Below are 18,494 nucleotides of genomic sequence, written 5' to 3'. Positions count from 1 at the left end.
GGATTCTTCTTTGTGGAAAGTTTTACAATTACTAATCTCTTTTCTTATTATAAGTCTATTAAAACTTTCTTTTTATTATTGACTTAGATTCAGTAGTTTATGTCTTTCTAGGAATTTGTCTATTTCATCTAGGTTGTCTAATTTTTTGGCATACGGTAATATATAATATTCTCTTAAAATACATCCTTTTTATTTCTGTAAGGTTGGTAGTGATGCTTTCTTGGTTGGTTTTAGCAATTTGAATCTTCTCTCTTTCACTCTCGGTCAGTAGAGCGATAGGTCTGTTCATTTTATTGATTTTCTCAAATAACCAACTTTTTGTTACATTGATTATTTAAAATGTTTTTCTATTTTCTATTTCATTACTTTTTGCTCAATATTTATTTTGTCCTTTCTTCTGCTTGTTTTCAGTTTAGATTGCCCTTCTTTTTCTAGTTTTATATAGTGGAAAGTTATGATAGCGTTTTGAGATTTTTCTTCTTCTTCTTCTTCCTTTTTTTTTTTTTTGAGACAGAGTCTCACTCTGTTACCCAGGCTGGAGTGCAGTGGTGCAATCTGGGCTCACTGCAACTTCCACCTCCCAGGTTCAAGAGATTATCATGCCTCAGCCTTCCAAGTGGCTGGGATTACAGGAATGGGCCACCACACCCAGCTAATTTTTGTAGTTTTGGTGGAGATATTTTACCACGTTGGCCAGACTGGTCCTGAATTCCTGGCCTCATGTGATTCGCTGGCCTCAGCAGTGTTGGGATTACAGGCAGGAGCCACTGCACCCGGCCTTTTCTTCTTTTTTATATAGGTGTTTATAAGCACAACTTTTCTCCAAGCAGTGTTTTATCTGCATCACATATGTTTTGGTATGTTGTGGTTTTGTTTTTATTCATCTCAAAGGACCTTATAATTTTTCATGTAATTTATTCTTTGACTCATTTAGGAGTTCATTGCATAATTTCCACTAATTTATGAACTTCCCAAAATTCTTTCTGTTTTTGATTTCTAATTTAATTCTGTTGTGGTTGGAGAATATATTTTGTATGAACTAAATTCTTTTAAATATATTTTGTCTTGTTTTATGGCTGAGCATATGGTATCATTGTTAATGTTCCATAGGTAGATAAGATAGATAGATATGCATATATATACACACATACACATACATACATACACACACACATCTTTGGTCTAGTTATTCTATAGGGTTGTTCGAGTCTCTTATATCACTGTTGATTCTCTGCTTATTTGTTCTATGTGGTATTGATTGTTTAAACCATTTGCATTTAATGTCATTGGTGTGGTTAAATGTACAAATTCCATTTTGCTTTTTGTTTTCTATTTATATCAGAGTACTTTGTTCTTCTCTGACTTCTTTACTACTTCCCTTTAAGTTTATATTGTCAGTCATACATTTTAATTTCTTATTGATTTTTAATTCTATTTTCTTCTGTTATTTTTTAGTAGCTGATCTAGGCCTTATAATATACATCTTAATATATCAGAATCAATTTAAGAGTTATACTAATTTTGTTCCAGTAAGATATGGAAACATTACTCCTTAGTAGTTTTAGTCCCTGCTCTATTCGTTGTACTATTATTGTTGTACATATTACATCTATGTTTGTCATAGACCCAATAATTACATTTTTATATCATTTTCTGTATTTTAAAGAAACTAATAGAAGAGAGAACAAAAATATATTCATAGAGTCTGTACAAAATATATTGACCCTTTACCATTTTTGTTTTTCTTTCTTTTTTCCTGTGGATCATGTTACCGTCTGATGTCATTTTCTTACTCCAATGTAGTTGTGTTATAAACGGGGTAATAAGTTCCCCTTTTAGGGTGTTTAAGGATGATTCCAACATGACTCTGGAAATTGCACCTGGAGAGACAGATGCCATTAAAGGATTTATTATAGTTGCAGGTCCTAGAAAAGGAGTCATGGCATGCCACACCATGCATGGGATCATACTGGAGGAGCTCCTAGGGAGCAGACTCAACAGAGCAGGTGGGGAGATAAGTAACAGTGTGGATCTCTGGGCAAGTGCTTTTATTAGGGGTCAGGGTATCATGACCCCTAATAAAAGAATCATGAGAAGATCTTACTGGTTCAGTTGCATGTTGAATGTCACTAGGTCATAGTCAGGGGACAAGAAGGGGAACTTGTTGCAGAGACCAGCCTTCTCACACTGGTACACCTGGTTGCCTGGGCATGATGCTCACAACCTGTTTGTGAGGATGTTGAGGCATCAGGAGAATGTGAAGTTTTAAAAATTTACAAAAATTTCATTTCTACCCACCTCCTTTTTGTTGTTATTGTCAAATATACTACATTGCTATATGTTATAGTCCCAACAATGCAATTTTAATACCATTTTATGCCATTGATTTTTGAATCAGCTATAAGAAAAAAATGAGAAGAAATATTCAATTATACTGTCTTTTATAATTTCCTACAAAATTACCTTTATTGATGCCTCTGATTTTTTGTGTCAATTCAAGTTACTGCTTGGTGTTGCTTTTGGCCAGAAGAACTTCCTTTAATATTTATTGTAAGACAGGTCTGCTAGCAAGAAATCATCTCAGTTTTTGTTTATCTTGAATATCTCTAGTTCATCTTCATTTTTGAAAGATAGCTTTGATGGATACAGAATTCTTGGTTGAAATTTTTTTTCTTTTGGTACTTTGAATATGTCACCCTACTGCTTTCTGGCCTCCAATGTTTCTGATAAGAAATTAGCTGTAAATTTTATGATGATTTTCATCTATATAACTCTTTTTTCCCTTGCTGCTTTCAAGTTTTTCTCCTTATCTTTAGCTTTCACATTTTCGCTCTGTGTCTGGGAGCAGTTCTCTGTGTTTATCTTACTTGAAGATTTTTGAGCTACTTGGATATGTAGATTACTGTTTTTCCTCAAATTTAGAAAGTTTTTGGCTATTATTTCAGAGAATCATTTTTCTACATTTTTCTCTGTCCTCTCCTTTGGGACTCCCATTCTGAATATTTGTATAGTTAATGATGTTTTGAATTTTTCTGAGTCTCTGTTCATTTTTTTCCTTCAAATTGTATAATCTCTATTGATCTATTTTTAAATTTGCTGATTTTTTTATTGTGCCAACTCAAATCTCCTGTTGAGCCTCTTCAGTGAATTTTTTCATTTCACTTATTGTACTTTTCAACTCAAGAATTTTCGGTTTGCTTATTTTTATAGTTTCTACCTCTATTTTAATAATCTCAATTTGATAAGCTGTAATCATCCCTTCTTTTAACTCTTTAAGCACGTCTTCCTTTATTTCTTTGAGCATATCTATAATAGCTGCTTTGAAGGTTTTGTCTGAGGAGTTCAACACCTGTGCCCTCTTAAAGGCAGTTATTGCCTGCTTTTTTCCCTGTGTATGAGTCAGACTTTTCACCAAATTCTTCACACTACCATTCTGAAATTACTGCTTCTTTTTTTTGGATAATTTTTGTATAACTTTTTATTTGATATAATACCAAATTTACAGAAAAGTTACATAGTGAAGGAATTTATCATATAATTTTTAGTCAGATTTACCAATTTTTCACATTTTGCCTCATGATATATCCTTATTTCTTTATATGTTTATATAAAGAACATATGTATCTATATGTTTGTAACATTTTTTGGACTTTTAGTGAGCTCAAAAAAATCACATATTATGTACTTCCAAAGAACAAGAACCTTTTTTTTTTTTTTTTGAGATGGAGTCTTGCTCTGTAGCCCAGGCTGGGGTGCAGTGGCGTGATCTCGGCTCACCCTAACTTCTGCCTCCCAAGTCCCAGTTCAAGCAATTCTCTTGCCTCAGCCTACCAAGTAGCTGGGATTACAGGAATGCGCCACTATGCCCAGCTAATTTTTTCTTTTTTTTTTTTTTTTGAGACGGAGTCTCGCTCTGTCGCCCAGGCTGGAGTGCAGTGGTGCGATCTCGGCTCACTGCAAGCTCCGCCTCCCGGGTTCACGCCATTCTCCTGCCTCAGCCTCTCCGAGTAGCTGGGACTACAGGCGCCCACCACCACGCCCGGCTAATTTTTTGTATTTTTAGTAGAGATGGGGTTTCACCATGTTGGCCAGCTGGTCTTGAAGTCGTGATCCACCTGCCTTGGCCTCCCAAAGTGTTGGGATTACAGGTGTGAGCTGCCGCGCCCAGCCAAGAACATTCTTTTTAATAATCATAGTTACAATAATCAAAATCAGCACATTTTAAATTGATGTGATGTTATTATGTAATCCACAGTGCATATGTAACTTTTGTCATTTGTCCCAGTAATGGCTTTTATAGCACTTCCTCATTCTGCAGTCCTGGATCATATATTGCTTCTATTCTGAAATAGTTTCTTGGCCTTCCTCCTGTCCTTGACATGTTTTTAATAGTACTAGAGAGTTATTTTACAGAATGTCTCTCATTTGGGTTTGTCTGATGTTTCCTTAATTATATTCTTTTTCATGTGACATTTCATTATTGGCTATTTGTGTATATTTCAAATCATTTGCCCAAGTTTAAGGCAGGGGATTGTTTGCATTTCGTTTATTGGGTTCTAGGGATTCTTTATACATGCTAGATACAAGTGGTTTTATTTTTGTAAGATATTTTTTACGAATATTTTCTCTCTACCAGTCACCTATTCATTTTTCTAACATTGTCTTTTGATGAGCAGAAGTATTTCATTTTGATGAAGTGCAAACTATAAATTTTTTCTTTTATGGTTTTTTTAGGCATGTGTAAGACATCTTTGCTTATCCCAAGGTCAAGTAGATAGGTTTTGATGATTTTTTAGAAGCTTTATATATTTTTTTATTTAATATTTATCATTTTTCCACTTTTTAATGTATCCCATCTGGTTTTCTTTTCTTTCTTTCTTTTTTTTTTTTTTTTTTTTTTTGAGACAGTCTCACTCTGTCGCCAGGCTGGAGTGCAATGGCATGATCTTGGCTCACTGCAACCTCTGCCTCCGGGTTCAAGCAATTCTCCTGCCTCAGCCTCCGAGTAACTGGGACTACAGGCACCCACCACCACACCCAGCTAATTTTTGTATTTTTAGTAGAGACAGGGTTTCACCATGTTGGCCAGACTGGTCTCGAACTCCTGACCTCATGATCCACCCGCCTAGGACTCCCAAAGTGCTGGGATTACCGCCGTGAGCCACTGCGCTGGCTTGGATTTGTTTTTGCTCCTCTGTTCTTCCTGTTCTGCCTTCTTTGGGGTTAATTGAATTTTTGGGTGTTCCATTATAAATTTTATTTTAGTGTTTTAGCAAAACTTCCTTGCATTAAATTTTTTAGTGTTTGCTCTAGGGATCACAGTATTAATTCCGAAGTTGTCACTGTCTCTTTGGAGTTAATCTTGTACCACTTCACGTAAAATGCCAGAACCTTGTGATAGTCTAGGCATACATACAACTCTTACCTTTATGTTATAGTCACATATTACATCTACATACATTGTAAATTCATAATAGTTTTTTAGTTGTTATATGCATTTAAATAAATTTAGAGAAGAAAAACATGTACTTTTTAATATTTACCCACTTATTTACCACATTCATTGTGCTTCATTCTTTCTATAGCTTTCAATTTCAATCTGGTATCATTTTCTTTCATCCTAAAAAACTTTTGTTTTGCATTTCCTGTAGTACATATCTGCTGGAAACAGATTCTTGCACTTTTCACTTTTCTAAAAATGTCTATATTTTGCCTTCATTATTGAAGGATAATTTTTCTGGATATAGAATATTGGGTTGTTCTTTGTTTTCTATCAGCACTTTAAAGAGATTATTCCGTTGGCTTTTCTTATCCATTGTTGGTCATTTATATTGTTGTTTGCCTGTTTATGATGTGTCATTTTTCTCTGGCTGTTGTCAAGATTTCCTCTTCATCTTTGGTTTTAGTACACTATGCTGTGTTCCACACTTCTCTGAGGTCTATGATGTGCCTTGTTGTGGTTTTCCTGGAGTTTGCTAAGATTCGCGGATCTGTAACATTATCTTTTCCACCATTTTGGAGAAATGTTTATTCGTAAGTTCTCCAAATATTTTTCCTGCCCCCCCCTTCCCCTTCCTCTTCCCTTCCCTTTCCCTTCCCCTTCCCCTTCCCTTCCCCTCCCCTCCCCTCTCCTCCCTCTCTCTCTCTCTCTCTCTCTCTCTCTCTCGCACCCACCCCTTCTCTCTCCTTCCTTCTTCTCTCTCCTTTTCCCTCTTTCTCTCTCCTGCTTCTTCACACTCCCCCCACTCCGTTTCTGGGACTCAATTAAATATATGTTAGACCAATCAATACTGTACCACTGGTCACTGAGGCTGTGTTCACATTCACTTTTTTCCCAGTCTTTGTCTCTCTGTTCTTCAGATTGGATCATTTCTATTGATCTCTCTTCAATTTGATTGATCCTTTCTTTTGATGTCTTCAATCTGCTGTTAAGCCCATTTAATAAATATTTTATTTTAGAAATTACAGTTTTCATCTTGATGATTTCCATGTGTTTCTTCTTTATATTGTATGTTTCTAATTTGAAATTCTTTATATTTTTATTTATTATGGCTACATTTTTGTTTTAAGTAGCTTCTTTAAAGTCTTTGTCGGGTATTTAAGCATTTTGGTCACTCAGGATTATTCTTTTTTTTTTTTGAGACGGAGTCTCGCTCTGTCACCCAGGCTGGAGTGCAGTGGCACAATCTCGGCTCACTGCAAGCTCCACCTCCTGGGTTCACGCCATTCTCCTGCCTCAGCCTCCCGAGTAGCTGGGACTACAGGCGCCCGCCACCACGCCCGGCTAATTTTTTGTATTTTTAGTAGAGACGGGGTTTCACCGTGGTCTCGATCTCCTGACCTTGTGATCCGCCCGCCTCGGCCTCCCAAAGTGCTGGGATTACAAGCGTGAGCCACAGGATTATTCTTTCTTAGGTGTTTTTTTTTTTCTCATGACTATGGGTCATATTTTCCTATTTATTTACATGTTTTATAAATTTTGATTATATGGTAGACATTGTAAATGATATTTCATGGGAACTCTGGAATCTGTTATGCTGTCCTGAAGATTATTGATTTTGTTCTAGCAGGCTGTTTGTTACCTGTGAACCCTGTCTCTCCTGTAGTGAGCAGTAGAAAAATTTTAGTTCATTTCCCTCAGCCTCCCAGCTGTTATCTTCTTGCCTGGTTCCTTGGAGTCTCCCCAGTATGTGCAGAATTCAGGGGAGGGGAGCCAAGAATTAGGAAAGGGTTTACGTGTGGATTTTGGTGCTCCTCTTTCTGAAGTTTTTTCCTTCCTAAGATATTCTCCCTCAGTTTCCATCTGCTCTGGCAGCCCTAAATTCCATTCTTGGATTCATCAGGCCAATAAGATTATGGCTTTGTATTTGAGCTCCAGCCACTCCACAACACACATACCTGAGAGCTTTTCCAGGTCAAAAGCCCTACACACATAAATCACTCCTACTGCAATTCCCTTTTTTTCAAGCATTGATTCCAAAAATAAAAAACTAAAAAATAATAAAAAAGAAAAGAAGAGTTGATTCCACTTTAATTTCTGCTTTTGGTTGCTCATAACTGCCTTCAAATGATTGTTTTTAATCTTTTCTCCACAGTTTATACTTACCATCAGTGGAAAGTTTTACTGTGGTGTAGGCTACTCTACCACTTGGAAGTCTAACCTACCTTTAAATTTGAAGGATATTTTTCTGGAGTTTAGAATCTATGTTGGCAGTTATTTTCTTTCATTGGAGTTTTCTACCTAAAATACTTACCTCTGAGAGGACATCACTGCTGATACTGACCTGAAAGTTGGTGGGTACACAGACCCTGGAGAAGGTGATGCAGGGTAGATGGCAGAACCCTGCTATGGGAAGAAAGTGAGGGAAAGCGCTGTTGGAAAGGGAGGTGTAAAGACTGAATAAAGGTGGGTGTTTTCCCTGTCTTCCCTAACGCTGACCTCAGGTAGATTAAATCACCTCCTCAAATTGATAAGGGAAAGGTGAACCAAGAGTCACTCTTTCTGAGTCTCTCTACAGCTCTCTGAGGTTAAATGAATTGATATTCAAAAATCTCAAAGGATTCTAATACCCAGAAGCCCCTCTAGTTTGTCAGTTCTCTTGTTTGGTGTGCTCTGTTCAGTTCTCTGGTTGGGCACTGTCCTGGGTACTGGTAAAAGAGCAGTGAATATAATAGGCACAAAACCCACAGCCTTGGGAAGAAGGGATGTTAAGCAGACACCTCCCAAACAAGTTATTGATGACAATCTTGGTGAGCAATGTGAAAGAATGGCACCGGGAGCTAAGAAAGAATCCACAGGGGTCCAAACAGCCTGGAGGGTGGTGTGGGATTAGGGAATCTGTAGGGTGAACACTAAAGCTTTCATACATAATTATGTGCTCAGATGTATGGAGTCAGGGTACAGATATTTTTCTTTGCATTGTGTAGGTAAATATAATGGATTGAAACCTTTAAAATACCATATTAAAATCTATTCTCATTCTTTATGTGAATTAACTTTTGTAGAAATTTCTATAGAAGCTGAGACTAGTGATGGAACTCTGCTATAAGCTGGGAAGGAGGCTGTGGTCAGTTAGGGTGGAGGGAGAGGGAGTGGGGCGGCCCCCACATTAAGGGGTCTTTTTTAGATGCAGGACTCCCCTCGGTTCTGTGGGTGCCTAGATACACACTGACAAAGTGCTGTGCCCTGCAGCGGGGGCTGGAGGCTCAGCACTCTTGTGAGTTCATTAGAACCCCTGAAGAGGCCCTGCCGGTCCAGATTTAACTTAAAGAGTAAGTTTTCTTTAACTTGGACTTGGAGCTCTCAGAACTCCAGGAATGGAAGGGTGGAGGGCAGATGCTGGTTGAGGGGACACTGAGGTGGCCTGACTTGACCTTGGAGTTCCAGTGAGAAGCACTGTCTTCGTGTGAGGAGCAAAAGGAGGTCTGGGAGGGATTGGGTGTTTGCCACATTGCCTTTCTAATTATGGTTTTACATCTGGCGTTTCCTTGAACTTTACTGGGGCTTGAGGAACGTGTGTTCAGAAAGGCAAGTTACTTGGCCCAACAGAGATGATGTTCCATTGTCACAGCTGTGGGGTGTTTCCACCTGGAATGTCCACATGAAGGAAACGGTTCTCCACCTGTGCAGCCTGTGGTCTCTGGACAGACATTCCTCTGCGACCCTGAGCATGTTTTCATCAGTTCCCTGGCAGTGGTTTGAGCCCATTGGGCGGTGGGGATCAGGAAGCACAGGGGTCAGCTGGGAAGCTGGGTGTTTGTCCCGTGACTGACAATGACGACTTTGAAGTGAGCCATTTGCTTGGAAGACCGGCGCTTACCTGCTGCCAGGGCGTGCCGGGCATGTGTGCTCTGGGAACCTTTGTCCATAAACAGTATCACGTGGTGGTGAGGAGTGGGCTGCAGAAACCGACAGCAGGGCTCAGCTTGTGCTTGCTGCATGCCGTGTCCTGGTCTCATTTGATTACAGTATTATTATCCTCCTCTTGCCTATGAGGATACTGAGGCCTGGCACTGGTAGATGGTAGGGTAAAGATGCCACCCGAGGACTGCCTAACATCCAAGTCTTTGCCCCTTTCCTCCAACCCGTGTTATGCTCTTATCAGTATGAAGATGCTTGGGACATAAAACATGAGTAGGTTCTGAAACCTTCCATGTGGCATGAGATCCATTTGTTGTCCCTTTGTCGGTGGGCAACCTTTGCCTCCTTGTGTGAGTCCACTGGTGGTCTTGGTGGTCTGGGGGTGCTGTCTGCATCTTCTGGCTGGGAGTAGGGTGGAAGGACCTACACAGGTGAGTCTGCATCCCCTCCCATCCTCCCTCACCCCCGGCCCTCCGCCTACATCTGCATCTGAACCCTCTGCCCCGTGCAGCTTTCTCACAGCCACATTTTTCAGTGCAGGGAGAAGCAAGCCTGAGCCTCTGGATTGATCCGGGCTTGGCAGGAGGGGGTGCCCCTTTGCACACCCACCCGCAGGGCTCATACACACTCTCACACACACCTCTGACACTCACCTTGTTCTTCCCAACAAGGACACTTTGCATTTGCCAGGTGTCCACATGACCTTGATGTGTTGTGTAACATCATGGTTTCTCCAGAGTGTTAACCCTTTCCCAGTTAGTTGACACATCACAGTGGCCTCCAGTTCCTTTCCCCAGACGAAGAAACCCCATCAGACCCAGTGCATGATCTCTCAGGGCTCCTCCAGCCTCTGAGTTCTGGCCTAACCCTGGGTAGAGCTTCTTGGCAGGCAGAGCCATTTCAGTGGGAGATCCTGTCCTTTGGATTCTCCAGCTTCTCTTGAGCCCCACTGGGGACAGCTCAGGGCTCTCCCCTTCACTGGGTCAGCACCTGCAAGAGGCAGGAACCACGTGGGTCTCATCTGTCACTGTATCCCAGTGCCTCAGAAGCACCCGCCCATGCTGGGTATGCAGTCAGTGTGAGTGTAGATGCCATATCTGCTCTGCTACCTTGGGCAAGTTAATAAACCACTTAATATCAGAAATGTTCTCTGCTGGGTGCAGTGGCTCACACCTGTAATCCCAAGCACTTTGGGAGGCCAAGGCAAGCAGATTGCTTGAACTCAAGAGTTCAAGACCAGCCTGGCCAACATGGCGAAACCCCATTTCTACCAAAAATACAAAAAATTAGCCAAGTGTGGTGGCGTGGGCCTATGGTCCCAGCTATTTGTGGGGGGCTGAGGTGGGAGGATCTCTTGAGCCCAGGAGGTTGAGGATGCAGTGAGCTAAAAATGTTCTCATCTCCAAAATTGGAATATTAAAAGTTCTTGGGGATTAAATGAGATAATTCAGGTGATAGCTGCATGCTTGATAAGTAATTTGCAGTTGCCATGGTTAACTCCAAATTCAGGCAATGGAAAACTCTTGCACTGAGCTAGAGCTCAGTGGCAGCCTCAGGAGATGGCACTGAGGGGAACAGATGGTGACTCCTAGGCCACCCTCACCATCTTCACTCTTCCCCTTACACCTTATGTTTTCCTTCTCCATTGCCTCTTCCATTGAATCCCTGGCAGCTACCACCTCTAAAGGACTCTTGGGGATGAGGGGGTTGCTGACTGACTAACATATTGTGGGGGGGATTGAGGGGGTGACCTTTGGAACACCTGGGCCTTTGGGTTGGGCCACCAGCCTAGAACTACTATCATTCTGCTGTTTGATAGCATTGTCTGTTGCTTTGACAGTGAACACAGATGATGAAAGCAAGGATGTCCTTTGAAGCCTAAAACAGTGGTAAAGGATTTGAAAAATACTATTTCTGTCCAACCCTCATTTTATAGATAATGATAGCATGATCATGAGTCGAATTTGGTGAGGTTCCAAGAGTTTTTGGCAAAGCCGACACAAGACCGGACATTTTTTTGAAGCCAAATTATATGAACATTGAGAGCCAGAGCTGGTGAAACTTTGTTCAACTCGGGCACGGACCCGAAAATCCTTTTCTCTGTTTGTGTTTTCTTTGCATTTCTGCCATCATTTCCCATTCTGTGCTGTGTACAAGTGGTAAATGTGAATTGGTTAAATATTCGAGCCCCCATTTTTAAGTGTGAGGATTCATCATACCTAACAGTAAGAAATAGCTTTCTAAATGAATGGTGTAATAGTATATGTTGGTAGAGCTTACTGTAACAGTCAGTTATGGAAGGCATGGACACCATTAGTTCAGTATTCTGTAGCAGGAATATTGACCAGTAATCATGCATTTGATTTCCATGACGAGTGAGGGATTTTTTTTATTCAGGAAGCAGCTGAATTTATATGGATGAAATGATCATCATGTCTGGGATGATTTGCTTAGAAATCACCTCATAGGAGTGGGATGGGGTGTGAGGGTAAAGATGAAGCAAGATTAGCCATATCTTGAGTTCATTATGTTGTTCATATTTTTGTATCTGTTTGAAATTTTTCATTGCATTCAAAAAAGAATTCCAATGTAAATAAATGATGGTACAGTAGTATATCAAAATATTAGGTAGCTGTTAACACGTGAAGAATTTTAATGATGTGGTATAAGTAAGAAAATCAGGAAGTCAAGCTTCCTAATATGATACGTGTGCATGTGGACAAAATATTTGCGTAAAAAATTATTGGAAGGAAATGAAAACATTAACTGTGGTTATCCTTGGTTGGTTGGATTATGGGTGATTTTCATTCTATTTTCCAAACTTCCTGTAGTAAACAAGAGAAAAAAATCATTTCTTGTAATTTGAGAAAAGCCTTTTTGAAAGAAACCTAATCTGCAGTGTGTAAATTAGTGAAGCATTTGTTTCAGTGATCTGTTTTCCATTAAATTGCCCCAGTCAGTGATTAAACGCTTATGTGGTTACTGATCTTGTAGCTGTGGACGTGGTTTTGGCCTGTACTGTGCTGCACTCTGCCCTGGACTGTCTTTGCTGGGGTGTGTGCAGGCCAGATCATGACAAATGCAGTCATGAACACCATTTCACTCGTTGGTAACTTGTGCTAACCATGTTTCTTTAACGTGAATTTCCATATAATTTCAGCGAGCTTGACATGATTTCCACAAGGGTGATGGACATTAAGCTTCGGGAGGCTGCAGAAGGCCTTGGGGAGGACAGCACAGGTAAGGCCCTGCTTCCTCTGGGGAGGGCACTTGCTTTGTTATGGGGCAGGGAGAGGGGCTGACAGAGGCAGGCCTTTGGGGCTCTCTGTATGAAAAGTGGGGGTTCAGTTCCCAGTGTGCTCAGATACCCCCAGGCCCTTCACGCTGTGACTGGGGGCACATGCACATTATTTAAGGCTGCTCAGGGCAGATTTCCTCTGCTTCTGTGTCAAGCACAGGGACCTTTCAGCTTATTTTCCTCCTTTCTGGAGGTAAGCATGTCCCCATGTTTGGCTGACTTGAATGCAGAGGAAGAGGTACTAAATGGACTCATTCACCATCTAAGAATATCCAAAGGCATCAGTAGGAAGCTGAGCAAAGCACCTGACAGCCTGATCATCTGTAAAAAAATAATTACATCAGGAGAGAGCCTTTGATCCCTCTCCTTCATGACTGTTGTTCTGAAGGAGATCTTTAGTGTATTCTCTGCTGAGCTGAATTCTACGCCCATGAATCACCATCTCATAAGACATTCTAAGAGTTCTCCAATTATGTGATTGGTTTACTGTTATCCACATATTGCTATTTGTGTCCTGATAGAGTTGTAAAATTGACATTAAAAAATTAATCTCCCCACAATGTACCTTTTCCCTAGATTAGCCATTCATATACTCCCCTTATTTTGGTAACCAAGGCCTCCATCTCTCTCTTATTTACACTCAAAATGCCAGTAGTGATTTTCTTTGATATAGTTCAGGAGAAACAGCTCCCAATAATATTAAATCCTAGCTGCTAGCCACTAGCTTCAGATACTAATTTCAGTAAATACTCCATTTCAGATATTAAAGATAGATTTTTTCTTATTATTTCATATTAGAACCATTTTTCCTCTGTCACATTTCAATGGATACCAAATAAATCCAAATTTAAGGTGAGGGTTTTTAAATGATCCCTGAAAAAAATTGAGTTTCACATTTTCTCATATTATGGGACACTGAATTATTACTTATTTTAAACAATAAATGTTTGAATAAATATTTCATCAGCCTGAAACGACCTCAATAAATGCTAGTTCTGAATACATACAGAGGTTACTGAAGAAAAGGGACTAAGTTTTCTTTTTTTCAAATAGTGAGCTTAAGTTATTCAGACCAACCCTCTTCCACTTAAAGTTTAAAATTCTAGATAAGAATGTTCTTTAAAATATTTTTCAAAGTAAGAAATAATAAGGCCAGAATTGAAAGGAAAATGGGCCAGGCACAGCAGCTTCCACCTGTAATCCCAGCACTCTGAGAGGCCAAGGTGGGAGGATTGCTTGAGCCCAAGAGTTCAATACCAGCTTGGGCATAGTGAGACTCTGTCTCTACAAAAAAATTTAAAAATTGGCTGGACATGGTGGCACACACCTGTAGTCCCATCTACTTGGGAGGCTGAGGTGGGAGGATTGTGTGAGCCTAGGAGGTTAATGCTACAGTGGGCCATGGTTATGCCACTGCACTCCAGCCTGGGCAACAAGCAAGACCCTGCCTCCAAAAAAAAAAAAAGAAGAAGGAAAAAAAGAAAAGGAAAATGGTAACCTGGAGAGACAACAGAGTATAGAAGCCACTTTGCCCTTAGATCTTTTACCAATCTTGGAAATTTTCATGTCTTCATGGGGTGAAAGGTGAGAGCAAGGGTCAAATATCAAACTACAAGGCCTGTATAATGTAGGCTGTCTAATAGAAGACAGTCTCTACAATAAAGGGGAGCCAAGGAGCTACCAAATCTGAGTAGGTGTGAACTAGGGGTAAACCAACCCTTTTGTAGATTTGTAGCTTGAGTTTGCATCATTTGGGTAATTCAGAGAACCTCAACCCTTGAACTTGATTAATATTGCTTCTAAACTGGATGCAAACCCCGGTACTTTGCAGAAGCAAACAATATTCACTAAAGGAAGGCGCCTTCTATTTAGACTTCAAAGTATCACAGAAAATAATATTTTCAGTATCATGACAAGCATATAGACAGTAATAACCAGGCATCTAAGGCAACAGGATACTGTGAATGAGAACCAACATGCTATGTGTTGAATGGTGCTCCCACCAAATTCATATGTTGAAATCTCCAGTATCTCCAAATGTGGCTTTATTTGAAGACTGGGTTATTGCAGATGTAATTTGTTAAGATGAGATCATATTGGAATAGGGTGAGCTCCTACTCCAATATGATGGGTGTTCTTACAAAAAGGGGAACTATGGCCATAGATATGCACACAAGGAGAATGCCATACACACATGAAGGCAGACAAGAGAAACAGACACATGAATGCATCAATATCAGAATTACCAAATACATCCTATAAGACAATTGTGCATACTATGTTTGAAGATAATAAAAAAGTTTTAAAACATCCAGGGAAAAGTGGCATAGCACCCAGCCAGTGCGATAAAGCAAGAGAAAGGAATAAAAGGCAGAGAGATGGAAGAAAGAAATAAAACTATCTCTATTTATAGATGATATGTTTATAAAACATATACAAAAAAGCACTTAGAACTCTACACAAATATACCAAGATTGCAGTGCACTCTTTAAAAGTCAGTTATGGAAGACAGATATACAGTTAACTCAATATTCTGTGGCAAGAATACTGACAAGTAATAATTTATTTGATTTCCATGAGGAGTCAGAGATTTTTTCATTTAGGAAAAAGCCAAGTCTATATAGGTGAAATAATAGTAGTGCCTGGGATGATTTTTTTTTAAATAACCCATCAGAAACGGGGAGGAGGAGGGGTAAAGATGAAGCAATCAAAATCCCAGCAAAAACTTTTGCAGATATTGGCAAGCTGATTTGAAAATGTGTGTGAAAAAGCAAAGAACTAGAATAGGTAAAACAATTTTGAAAAAACATAAAGTTGAAAGCTTCATACTACCTGTTTTTAAGACTTACTGTAAAGCTGCAGTAATCAAGACAGTATGGTATTGGCAAAAGGATAGATACACAGAGACAGAAGGGAGTAGAGTTCAAAAACAGACCCATACAAATATGGCTAATTAATTTTGACAGAATTGCAAAAGCGATTCATTGGAGAAAAGATAATATTTCAACAAATGGTGCTGTAACAATTGGACATTCATATGTAAATATACCTCACAGATTATACAAAAATTAACTCAAAATGTGTCATAAACCTAAATGTAAAACTCTAATGCCTTTAAAAGAAACCATAGTAGGAGATATTTATGACCAAGAATTAGGCAAGCATTCTTAGATATAATACCTGAATCTACAAAAGGAAAAAATTTATAAATTGGACTTCATCAAAACTTTAAAATATGGCCTGTGAAACATACTTTTAAGAAAATGAAAAGACAAGTCACAGACTAGAAGAAAATATTTATTAATCACACTTGATATAGGACTTATATCCAGCATATATTTAGAACTCTCAAAATTCAAAAATAAGAAAACAAATAACCCAGTTACAAAATGGGGAGCAAATTTTAAATGATGCTTTACCTAAGAAGATGTACAGATGGCAAAGAAGCATATGAAGAAATGCTCAATATCTATAATCATTAGGTAATACAGAGTAAAACTACAGTGAGATACCAGGACACACCTATTAAACGTCTGGAGAAAACCACCATAACAACAGGAGCTGATAAGGATGCATTGAGGGGAGGAACGCAAAATGGCACAGCCACTTTGGAAAAACATTTTGGCAGCTCCTTGTGAAGTTAAACATACACTTAGCCTATGACTCAGCAATCCAACTCCTAGGTATTTACTTGGCAGTGAAAACTTATGTTTACACACACACACACACGCACACGCACAAACTATAGCAACTTATTTATAATTGCTAAAAACTGAAAAGAACCCAGATGTCTTTCAGCAGGTTGAAATTGTTCAACAAACTGGTATATCCACACAGTGGAGTTCTACTCAGCAATAAAAAGGAATAGGCTATTGATTTGGTATAACATGAGTGAGCCTCTAATGCGTTGTGCTGAGTGAAAGAAGCCAGAATGAAAAGGGGACATACTGTGTGACTTAATCTACATGACATTCTAGAAAAGGCAAAATTATAGGAACAGAGAAGTTATAAGTGGTTGCCAGGGGTTATAGGTAGCAGGGAATGTTGGACTACAAAAGGGCAGCATGAGGACAGTCTTGTATCTTGATTGTGGTGATAATTATACAACTCTATGTACACCAAAAAGAATGAATTTTACTGTGTGTAATTTTAAAAATAAGTTTTTTTACAAGGTATAGCAGTTTTGAAAAACAAAGGAATTTTTAGAAATAAATGTAATAATTAAAATTTTATTTTAAATAAATTCATTTAAAATAAGTGTAATTATTAAAATTTTATTTTAAATTAAATTTATGTAAAATAAATGTAATTATTAAAATGCATGGTTATAACAACAGATTATATCAGATCAAGTTAGATCACAAGAAATTATACAAAATGTACCATAGAACGGTAAAAAGATGGAAAATAAAAAGGGAACAAGGGGCATAGAGAGTAAGTGAAAGGGTGTAATATCCATTTGAGCATAGTCTCGGGAGGAGAGAAGGGCTGAGAATTTTCTGGATTTTATCAAAAAGATGACCCAACCCACAGGTTTAAGAAACCCAATGAATCCCAAGAAGGATAAATCAAAGAAAATCCATATGAGGTAAAACTGCAGAAAACCAAAGAGGATGAAAAAGCTTAAAATGAGTCTGAGAAAAAGAGACAGATTACCTGGACAGGAGCAGAAAAATAACTAATGCCTAACTTCTCAACACAGTAGAAGCCACAAAACAGGGAAATAATAGCCTAAATATCCTTAGGAAAAGTAACTGCCAAACTATTATGTTGGTACAAAAGTAATTGCTATTTTTGCCATTAAATGTCATGGCAAGAGCTGCAATTACTTTTGCACCAACTTAATAGAATGTTATACCTAGGAAAAAATGTATTTCAGGAGTGATGGAGAAATGAAAGCGTTTCGGACAAACAAAAACTGGGTTGACCCCAGTAAGCTCCCAGTAAGCCCCCAGTAAAACAGATTCTACACGAATGCACCCTCAGGCCAAAGGAAAATCTTCCTAGTGGACAATCCGGAATATGAGAAGGAATGAAGAGCAAAGAAAACAATAAGCAAGTGGACACATCTACATGAACATGAAGTAACTTCGGGTTTTTTTTTTAACAATCAGAATTAAAACAGTAGTGCATAAAAATGGAATTAAAGTATTCGAAGGTCCTTGTATTGACCTGTAATCAAATGTGTAGTATAACCACTGAAAGAGGAAGCAAAAGGTAGGGGTTATAAACTAGCAATGGAAGAAATGGAATTTTTTTTAAAGATCAATTAAAAAACACATAAGATGATAGACTTGTTTTTATTAATATATCAGTAATTACGGTGAGTGTGAGTGGACTAGTTAGATTAATTAATTACATTAATTGTTCCAGTTAAGAGTTAAAGATTATTAGATTAGATTCCAAAACTCTAAACATATGAATCTTAACTATAAAAGTTCAGAAAGGTAAGGATAGTAATAGGATACAGAAGCCTATACCTTGTGAACACTGGGTAAAGGAAGATGGTGTAGCTGCACAGGTTGAGTATCCCTTATCCAAAATGCTGGAATCAGGAGTGTTTCAGATTTCGGATTTTTTCAGATTTTGGAATACTTGCATTATACTTACCAGCTGAGGGTCTCAAATTTGAAAATCCAAAGTCTGAAATGCTCCAGTGAGCATTTCCTTTAAGCATCACGTGGGAGCTCAAAAAGTTTCAGATTTTGCAGCATTTCAGATTTTCAGATTTGGTCTGATCGACCTGTACTAATAGCAGTCAAAATGAAATGTAAGGCAAAAAACATAACTAAACATAAAAAGGGCCATTTCACAAAATGTTCAGTTCCCCAGCAA

General features: G+C 38.8%; 1 protein-coding gene across 4 annotated transcripts in view; it reads left to right on the top strand.

Annotated features, from left to right (window-relative positions):
• The window catches only part of KIAA1211L (KIAA1211 like), a 141,692-nt gene that overhangs the window by 76,935 nt on the left and 46,263 nt on the right, over positions 1–18,494 (top strand). For all 4 annotated transcript variants that reach the window (XM_030827228.1, XM_030827230.1, XM_030827231.1 and 1 more), the window contains one exon: positions 12,522–12,601. In XM_030827228.1, the coding sequence (XP_030683088.1) occupies positions 12,532–12,601 (70 nt within the window). In that variant the 5' untranslated portion in view covers positions 12,522–12,531. The remainder of the gene's footprint in view (positions 1–12,521; positions 12,602–18,494) is intronic.

This window comes from Nomascus leucogenys, chromosome 14 (assembly GCF_006542625.1).
Source record: "Nomascus leucogenys isolate Asia chromosome 14, Asia_NLE_v1, whole genome shotgun sequence".
NCBI classification, from domain to species: Eukaryota; Metazoa; Chordata; class Mammalia; order Primates; family Hylobatidae; genus Nomascus; species Nomascus leucogenys.
The sequence above is the reverse complement of the archived record's forward strand: the minus strand, read 5'-3'. Positions and strand labels throughout refer to the sequence as shown.